General features: G+C 37.7%; 1 protein-coding gene across 1 annotated transcript; it reads left to right on the forward strand.

The window, feature by feature from the left end:
• Positions 1–1,332: 1,332 nt before the first annotated feature.
• On the forward strand, positions 1,333–4,847 carry LOC134634082 (agouti-related protein-like). The gene is made up of 3 exons (XM_063483139.1): positions 1,333–1,453; positions 4,236–4,312; positions 4,575–4,847. The coding sequence occupies exons 1-3, from the start codon at positions 1,333–1,335 to the stop codon at positions 4,845–4,847; spliced, it is 471 nt and encodes a 156-aa protein (XP_063339209.1).
• The last annotated feature ends 5,720 nt before the right edge of the window (positions 4,848–10,567 follow it).

The following is a 10,567-nucleotide window of genomic DNA, read 5'->3' on the forward strand; positions in this document are numbered from 1 at the left end:
ACATGTGGATGCCAGATGAAGCTCTTATTATGTGTCAAATCAGACATGAGACTGAAAATGTAGCTCTTGTGTCTTATAAATGTATCCATGGGTTTAACACACTTTCTTTATAACCAGGGGGCACGCAGGGAGTATAAGTCACAAAGTACAGCTAAATATATATTTTGATAAAGTCCTGACCAAGAATCCCCACCAAGCAGACAAACACAAATCTACTGCAGCTATGTAAGAGTGCAATGTAGCGCTTAAGGCCAAGCTGCTGCCTTTCATTTCTGACTCGCTTTGTCAGCATGGAAAGGAGATATTGTTACATGTCCTTAAAATCCACTGTCAATCATTTTAAACATGTTTCAAATTAAAAGCTGCTTTGATATTATGACTGAACTTTCTTCCTTCATCAAGTGTTGTATAATAATTGAATGTCATGCACAGTGTCAGATTGCAGGTTCCCATCATGTGTGCTTTCTTCAAACTACAAAAGGCAAGGTTCACCGAAGAAGTTTTAACATTTTCTTTACACTAAAAGCTTCATTTAATGTGCTGCCTTCACTGCATTCATCCAGCTCATTGTATCACTTTCAAAATGCAAACACAAGTTCTGACATGTTCTGTAAATAAAATCTAAGCATTTTGACTTGAGCTACAGTTAATAAAACTTAACAAAAGCGATAAAAGCTTCAAATTCCACCCATGAACATATCACCATGTTAAATTTATATCCTCGATCTTGTCCCAAGGCTTCAGGGGAAGGCAACAAGAACACAATTAGATAAATTCCACATGGACAGAATTATCACATAAAAACATCCAACACAGGTTGCCAGTCTGTGTTCTGCCGCAGACGCTTAATCATGTTCTCTACATTCAGCACTTGGACTTCAGATAACATCTAAATAAAGACACACTAGTAACTTCTTTCAGATTATTAGGAGCAACATTTCATCCTGTTACATGTGCATGAATAAATCTGCTCTCTTTATGTTGTGAAGTGGCCAATAAATAATTTTTCTATTTGTGTAAGAGCCGTTATTTAATTTTTTTTTTTTTATAAAGGCAGAACAAATCTATTTGTTTAAAGTGAATAAAGGACGCTACCCTGTCGGTCACTGTGATTTGGAGGCGTTGAGACAAAGAGGGGTGTGTACCATGCGTGTGTGAGCCTGCCTCTTTAATATATTAAAGTTGGAGAGGCGTGAGAAGCGGACACAGAGAACAGGCCAGCTAAGTAACAGGTTGGGTTTAAAGGCTTCAGCTGGCATCACAACACAAGGAAGGCCTTTCCCGTCAGGGGTCCTGTGTGTCATCGGTAAGAGGGAGCTGCTTAGAGTCGGGATGAAGCTGGCACTGCTGTGCCTGTGCATTGTGCAGCTGGCCTTCGGAAGTCGTCGAATCAACGATCGTGAAGCCGCTGCCCGCGGGGATGTGCCGCTGAGGAAGGCCTCTCACGGCACAGGTGAGTGCGTGGGATAACACGTTATAGTTTACCACGAGGTCGCTGCTGGTTTACAAACCAGCAGAAACAGCAGACTGTAATAATGGCTGAACCTCATTAAAGTAATAAAACTGATAACTTCGTTTTTGGCTATTATAAAAATAAAAATAATAACACAAAATAAAATGAGATTTCTTTTTTTAAAAAGAATTGCACAAGTCTGCTGTACAGGGTGAGGGACAAAAAGTATAGTAGGACTGACGTAATACCACCTTAAGTGGCCACCTTTATATCACGCTGCTGTTGTTTAAAGGTGCGCTTAAACAGTCTCAGAGTAAAGCTGGGGATGGTTTAAATGTGATTTGTCAGGATGAATTGATAAGAAAAAAATGGCGTTGCTGAAATTAAAATTTAGTGTGAGTCCTGGGAGTGCTTAAAGGACATAGGACAGCTGTTGGGTTCATTTTGATGCCTCATTTGTGACATAAATGTGTTACAAATGGTGGTGGAATCTAGCACAAAGTTTCACGAACAGAACAGAACATTTGTGTCTTTCTATCTTTTTGGGTGTGTTCATCCCTGAAGTCAAAACAGCCTTTAGTAAAGCAGAGGTGGGAAATTAATTTTCCCAGTGGCCCACGTGAGAAACCGGGGCCTTTATAAACATATAAAGAGATAAAAATAATAATATTGCGCAAACTGAGTTCAGCTGATTGATGTGGCCCTCCAGATACGTGAAAATTCTACTTGAGTATACCACTGGTATTGCACAGTGGAACAAAATCTGATAGTACTTTCGTTTCATTGCCCATTGGGAAAATAAATTGCCCTTGCCTGCTTTAAAGGCTGTAAAAAGCATTCACTTTATATGTGACTGCTCTTGCTCTCCGAGCCTCCTCTGTAAACGACACCTTGGCCCATGTCTGTATATGAAATGGCACTGAATACGTTATCCTACACACAGTGCGATCAAACGTTTACCCACCACCACTTCTGTGCTGTATTTCCACACACTCCAAAGCTGACTGGAATATGTAAAAATTCAATTGTCTGCACGTAGTTAAAGCAGCAAAGAGCATGACAAGCATATTTAGCCCAGTAGCAGTGGGGACGTGTCACTTTCTGATATATCACTTAGGTCAGATTTACAAGTGTTTAAAGTTAGAGTATTTGAGTTCGCTATCTTTTTATTGTGACTGATTTATGTGCGTTCAGATTTACTGCTGTGTAATTTTAGCAAAGTTAGACAAGTCTTACTGTTAACTGCAGAAGTGCGCTCTGCTAGGATTACAGTCGGGGATCAAAGCACCACCAAACGTTTTCCACTTAAAGAGTTTAAAGGGTGACCATAAAACGTCAGGCATCTCCTGATTCATCAGCACAACATGAGCCGCAGAGGAGGAGGCCCAATGCTCCTCGTAGCGCATAACGGTACAGCTGGCATCACCTATGAAAGCGTATATCAACATGACAACACTTTATGGGAGTCTTCAATAATAATAACAATAATAATAATAATCTCGTTTGCGCAATTTCCTGCTGATTGGTCAAGTTTTAATATCTAGTGGTTAGAGCTTTTTTTTCTTTTTTTGGGGGGGGGGGGGTATACATTTTATATCCGTGTTATTATTCATGTTATTACAACATAAATCAGGATTTCACATAAGAAGGGGAACACACGCGGCAGTGAAAGCTCCGGGCACCTCTATCACCTGTCTAGAACTGACAGCTTGTGGGAAAATAAATCACCTTGTCAGTCTCAGAGTTTCCTGCTAAGCAGGGTGTGAGGTTGCTGCGGCTGCTTATCTATAGAGATCCGCCAGTGTCTAGGCAAATCTTGTCTCATCTATTTGAGGAGTGATTTATTACTGCCATAAAATTATATGAGCTGCAAATTGAGAGTTGACCTGTCTCTATACCAGTATACATTCATGCACTGTCATATACCCCTGGTGTGAACCGTTTTACATTTTTTCAGCAGTCTCAGATATGTGACCTCGGGCCAATGTTTTCAGTTACAGTTTTAGAGGAATTTATGGGCCTGCCTGCTCAGCTCTTGGGTATCCAGATATCTTGTGCGTGTGTGTCTAATTAAATAAATCGGAGATGATTTGCAGCTCTTCAGTGGGAAAAAGATTTAGACGTCTAACTTAGAGGATCACATTGAGGCCCTCTGGTGGCCAAAGAGGTGACAAATTACATGGATTAAAACAAATTTACAGAATATTTTTTTTATCTCATATGATATTAATAAAACCAGATTTATTTTCTATGTTGATATATTTTTTCCCGAGGCGCCCTAATCCTCATCTGTAGCTTTGCCGTTAATAAGTTATAGAACAGAACAGTAATTTTGCTGCGCCAGTGCTTCGTGACTTAAACAAATGATTATAAAAATGCACTTTGTGTGACATGAAACAAACTCTAGAAGTTGTACTTTCATTTATGTGCGTACATTTTAATTCTATTGTATTATTTTACTCTTTTCTGAACAAAAAATTTGCCTTTTTCCTGATTCAGAACTTTAAAAAATCAACAATTTAAAGAAACGTTTGTTGATTGGAGTTCAGCATCAAGTCTGTTAAACTTTGGGGATATTGATGTGTTGAGTTAAGTAGCAGAGGGGCATTGTTCATCAGTTTTTGCTGATTTGGTGTTAAGGAAATTAACAACAGGTGCACTACAGGGGCAAAAATGAGACAACCCTCAAAACAGGAAAGTAAAGAGAAGGTTTGAAAAGCATGGGGTCACAGTATGTGTTGATCTTCTTAAGTAAGAAAATAGTTTGATGTTGTTTCAACAGGGTCTACGAATGAAATCAGGGTGAGGCCACTGTTTGCCAGGAGAGGACATTATGAACGACAGAGGATTCTTGTGCCAGTAAGTTCAAGATCTGTGCTGTTAATCTGTAAGTCTAACAAAACCTATACATCTTTGGGGGCCTGCATGTTCATGTTTTAGTCATACATGATGTCAATCAATCCTTAAAATGGTCAAAAATTTTAGCATTTACTGTGTGCTGTGGGTACCCACAGTCAAAGCTTTCAGTGTTTGGAGGCAGTATTACTATAAGGATCCAGAAGAGTCAGATGGCTTTTCTGATGCTCTCGCCATCTGTTTTGTTTTTCTCCCCACCTCACAGAAGCCCAGAGGCGCTCCTGCTGCTCAAAATGAGATTTGTCCTCCTGCTAAAGTGAGGCCAAATCCTGTGAAGATCAAATGCTCCCAGCTCGCTCAAAGCTGTTTGCCTCAGTCCGGTTGCTGTGACCCGTGTGCAACATGCCACTGCCGCTTCTTCAATGTCATCTGCTTCTGTCGCAAGACAAAATCGCAATCTGAGAAAAACAGACAAAAGGAAACACCCCATCACATCAAATCAGAGACGAAAAGTCCAACACAGGCTACAGGCCATTGACCAGAAATCCTATCCACCCTGCTACAGTGGTATTACACAAACCACTTCAATAGTGATAAAATGACAGGCACATATCACAGTGCCAGCATCTTGAGTCAGTAAACAGATTTACTACAGTCTACATGACTTTTATACCTCGTATGAAAGGCAGCTGCTTCAGCAAATTATTCATCCCAAACATTTATGTGAATGTGAATTTCTACAAATAACCTATAATGCATATTATTTTGTTTGTAATATTAATTACATTGTTGTTGCATTTTACCCTTAAAAAACAGTGCCTGGTGAATGTATACATGTGTTATTGTTGGTGTTTGGTAATATTAATACAAATATTACGTTCACAGAATTGCATGAGAAAGCTTTATCTCATTAAAGACTATTCATTTTTTAATCAAGTTTTCACAGTAATCAGGGAGTTATTTAACAACAAGGTTACAGCAGAAACTGAGAAAATGTTTTTACAACCTTCTGTTGTCCAATTTTGGTGGAGAAAACCTAACATAGGACATGTAAGAGAGCTGTCCTTCAAAATAAAACAGGAAGTAATCAAAGGAGACTCATACAGGTATGAATACTAACAAATTTTCAATCACAAAAAACTCTGAAACAATAAAACAACACAAAAAATTAAAATTAACTAATGTTCAACTATATTAACTAAGAATAAAAAACAAGAAACCTAAGCCTCACACAACGACACTGCTGTGATAGTTATCCTAAATTTGTGTCATATCCTGAATTTATCAATTTGTTTTTTCTACAATTTTTCATTTTTTATGTATTTTTTTTTTTTATTTTGCAGTCAGCCATGGCTTATACACCTAGAACAGGATTCAGAGATATGCATTCAGTTTAGGAATCCAGCAACCAGACCAGACAGACAGGCCGAAGTTGCTATTTATAGGCATATTAGAACAATGTTTGTAGCCCAGTTAAACAAATACTACATCCCTGCTACAGAGGAGGGAGGAGCAGTTGGTAGCTTTCTGAAGCAGATGCAGGGCCATGCAGTACTCTTCTTCCAAACCAGCCAACTGTATTGCCAAAGCCAACATTTATTAGGCAGTTTGTTTGCCATGTTAGTGTCCTGCTGCTCGATGTACTCAAAGGAGAAACCGTCATTACAACATTAACAGCAGGAAAAGCAAAAACATGAACTTTTCACACAACAAGAGCAGGAAAAACTATATTAACAGCAGCTTTTTGTAGGCATGTGATCATTAGAGTCAATAATTGCTCAGCAATTTCCCTTTCATGAAGGGAGATCACTGCATCATGGGGAGTTGTGGGAGACAACTCCCCATGATGCAGTGCAACATAAGTCGGACTGTGTGGGTGAGTTGAAGGGACAGGAAGCAATTGCAGATAGGCAATATGTTTATAATATACAATTGCTGTGGGTAACTATGCCTTTAGGAGCAAGGAGATAATATTTAACCCCAGAGCAGCTCAAGCTGATGGATGAGGCACAAAGGAAGGGTCATCAGTATTGGTTATTTACAGAATTCCTAGCTGGTCTCTTGATCAGCTGAATTTGATGAGTTGCAGTAACTTGTGGTCTTGTTCATGGGCAGGGGGAGAGTGGCGCAGGAGATTGACAGACAGGCTGGAATAGCATCTGATGTAATCTCGCTGCTCTATCGGTCTGTTGTGATAAAGAAAGAGCTGAGCGTTAAGGCAAAGCTGTCAAATTACTAAACAATGCATTCTTACCCTCAACTATAGCCACAAACTACAGATACTACCAGAAAGAATATAATCTTGGATACAATGTACAGAAATGAACTTCCTCTGAAGGGTGTCACGTTCACGGTTAGAGAGAGGACAAAGATTTTGGTTAATTGTGAGGGGCTCAGAGCTGCTGTACCTCCACATTTCAAAGAGCCAGTTGATGTGGTTCAGATATCAGACCAGGATGTCTGGACTATCTATATACTATACACTGGAGCGATTATGTGTCTAGATGGTGGCTAGGGGGAGGGTCTGGGTATCTGTGCTTAGACTGCTTAGACTGCTGTCCCTGTGACCCAGATCCAGAGAAGTAACAGAGGATGAAGGTGGATGGATGGATGGATGGATGGATGATATCTGATATCCCTTCAAAAATCTGCTGGCATTGGTTTAAAACTGATGTCCACAAATTGAATCAGGAAGAATTCAAGCATCATTTTCAGACTGTTCACTGCTTGAACAGCTATCTTGAACAATTAAACATCGCTGGAATAACTGACTACTCACAGTCACAATATCAAACATCTACATAGTTTTTATTGGATTCTATAGTTTAAATGAGAGAGCCTTTTCAGGCTTGAGGTTGCTGTGTCATATTGTGCAAACTGGCCTTTATGTCAATGACCACAGTCTTTAAAATTGTTTTGTTACCCTCTCTTGTCTTTTAAAAGACACATGAAAAGTGAGTCTTCTTTTAATAAATTCCATGTGTATTGTATAGCTTTTTTTGATGGATTACAGTAGGTGATTAAGCAGTAACGTAGAGCAAGTGGATTCAGACAATTCTGATGTTCATGTGTAAAATCAAGAGTTTGAAAACACTTTATCTGAAGTTGCCTGCCTCAGTAAATCCCATCCAAAAGATTCAGAATTTGTTTTCACAAAGGTAATTCTCCTTAAACCAGTATCTTTTTTTTTCATCTGGCATGAGTTTTAGATAAAAGAGACCCCCAACATCAGTCTCTGACCTCATAAATGCACAATTTTAAATGATGCTTTCATATATTTATCTAAAAAAAATGTTATCCACACCTATCAGTAAGTAAAATTTATTTATATAGCGCTTTTCGCAGATAAAAATCACAAAGTGCTTTACAACAAAGAAAATTAAAAATTAAAAAGACTGACCTGGCAGATCCCATAGAATATCCAGGGGCTTTTTTACCTTGAGAAACTCTTGGGTTACCTTTGCAGTATGCTGTGCATCGTTATCCATTTGCACTGCATAGTTATATCCAATCAATATTTTTTGCAGTAATGGGCTGAATCTGAGTAGAGAATATAGTCCTATGCACTTCACAATTAACCCTGCTACAAACAGCAGCATTCACATTATCAATAGAAACACAGTTCCACTGCCATAAATGCCCATGCCATAAGTTCGCCAGATGATATGAAAGTTAATGTGGTATGCTGCAGATCATGAGTTGTTTCCCTCTGTCTCTATGCTTTGCTCCTCCTGCCATTCTGCTACAAGTTTTTCTTCTGTACATATATTTTTGTCCAAACTGTGCACTCATTTAGATGCTTTCTGACAAAGGTCAAACTGTCCTTCTTGAGTGTAACCAGGCGTTTGCACTTTGTGATAAATCCTATACATATCTCCAATCATGAAATTGCCTCTTGATTGTAGATCAAGTTTTCTTAGATTGCTTAGCTTACCCTGTCAAGTTCACATGGGTTCACCTTTTCTGGAACTGCATATTTTGTTGTCTGTTGGAAATAAGTGCAGTGGCATGCATCCAGGAACATTTTCATGTTCTGAGGAATTATTTATTTCATTATTTTTGTGGGCCTAATATAACAATGCAGTTGTGAGGACAAAAAAGGTTTAGAGAATGGGTGTCAAACATATGGCTCCTAATGTAAAATGAACTGTCTTTCACAGTGTGATGATGCCAAGAACAATTTCTAGATCTCAACAATTTGTTAGAAACATAAAGTTGTTAAAACGCTTTTTTTTTCTTTTTTTTTTAACCAAACTATTACATGTGTGAAGTTTTTGTGCCTTTGTGGCACCCCTGTGCTCTTTCAGTGATAATGTGTGTAATGACAGTAGACTGACTAAATGCATTAAAAAATTTACATTAATCAAATTTTAAGAGTGTAAAACTTTTTTTAAAAGACTTCACTTTTTATTAACAGTTGTGTAAATGTATGATTCATTCAAGTTTTAAGACTGCAGTTGTTCTTGTTTACACTAAAAGTCATTTTTTAAACAGGTTAGACAGTGATTTTACTCACTGAGCCATTTGCGAATTTTTATTATGTATTTCATTTAAACTGACGTACCCACCTGCAAATAATTCATGCAAGGTTACAGAGTTTTCTGTGGCCTGATCTCTGGCCTCTAGCTCACCAACAAATGAGGGTCACAAATGTAGTAACTCTGGAAGGTTTTGGACCTGTCATTGTAATAAGTCTCCATTATTTTTGCAGACTGAGATGAGCTGTTCGCTTGAGAGATGGATGTGTGATGATTACAGCTCTGATGATTCTCAGTCAATCATAACATCATTTATTCAGTTTAAATGTCATCCACACCAGGAGTCCAGCATGCACCATACCAGGACCACACAATTCAATAACAGTGTCATCAATTACATCTGCACTCTTCCTGGAATTACACCCATCTGCCTGCCACAGAACCGCAGTTTTTATCTCAGGATTATTTGTTAGTTAGTCAATCATTTTAAGCTCAAAAGCATCCCCTTGACTCAAATGCTATTCTAAATTGGGAAATAGATAATTAGGATTTTTACTTCCATGTGCCTACTAACAAAAAACAGTACAGACTGAGGTTTGTTATAATAGTTGATCAATAATACTGGGCAACCACCAACACAATATCATCTGAAAACTGATGAAAGTTGTTTGGCAAAAAAAAAAAAAACAGCCCTTCCAGTTCATGTCCTCCAAATACTTCCTTAAAAAAGAAATTGTAAAAACTTAAACATTGAGACGTATTTTTTAATTCAAACTTTTATTTTTAGCCAAATGAAGAATCTTTTTTCCAAAAGTAACTTCACCACTAATTTAGGTCCTGTATCTTTATTTTAATTCATGTCTACGTTTTGGAGTTCAAGGCTTTCAAAACTTCCTTTTAACATAATTTTAAAGAAAGCCTTGCTTTAATTTGCTTACAATGTTAATATTTACTACATTATTTGACATTATTTGCACAAATTAACAGTTGTAATCTTTGGTATAGACAAAAGGCAACAGATCTTAGGAGAAGACCTGTTATTAAGTGTATTAAGCAGGGTGCTGAGATCTGTCGTCATTTTAGGTTTGGGCAGCTTGGAGTCAATTCTGCATCATATCAAAAGGGGAATAGTCAATTTAAATCCCAAGAAAACTTTCACAAATCTTGTAACGAATGTTCTTAAGAAGAGTCTGAAAATTTGACATCAGAGACTCCAAGACAAGTGCACATACAAACTAGTTAAACCCACAGAATACTTTTACATCTACTCAAATTTCTGTTGGATAACAAAGCTTTTTAGCCTTTCGGTTTTGTCCCAATTTACCATCTGTATCTGTGGACTGTTCAAAGTGGGTAACTTCGATACACAAACATAACTGACAAAAACATTTATGATGCTTGTATGTGCATTTTGTGTTATCTACCCTGTGAGCTGTTGTTCCTGTATAATGACTGCAAGCTTTTCTGAATTTTATTTCATTTTATTGTATTTTATTTTTACTTTTTTGTGCTCCAAACATTTAGTAAAAAAGAGACCTCAATCCCACGAGACGTCCCATTAAACAACCATTATCTCTATGTAAAAGATTACCAGAAACTTTTGATTTTTCCAGACAATTTAATATAACATTCATTAATATAAGATTTTGTAAATCATCAACCACACACATGAAAAAGAGCAGCAGATCCTCTGAAAACAACACCAGCAAGGGTCTGAAATGTGTCTGTATAAGTTTCTCTTTAATATGTGGAAAATAAAGTATTAAATATAAGTCACTGC

The sequence above is a fragment of the Pelmatolapia mariae genome, linkage group LG9, assembly GCF_036321145.2.
Source record: "Pelmatolapia mariae isolate MD_Pm_ZW linkage group LG9, Pm_UMD_F_2, whole genome shotgun sequence".
NCBI classification, from domain to species: Eukaryota; Metazoa; Chordata; class Actinopteri; order Cichliformes; family Cichlidae; genus Pelmatolapia; species Pelmatolapia mariae.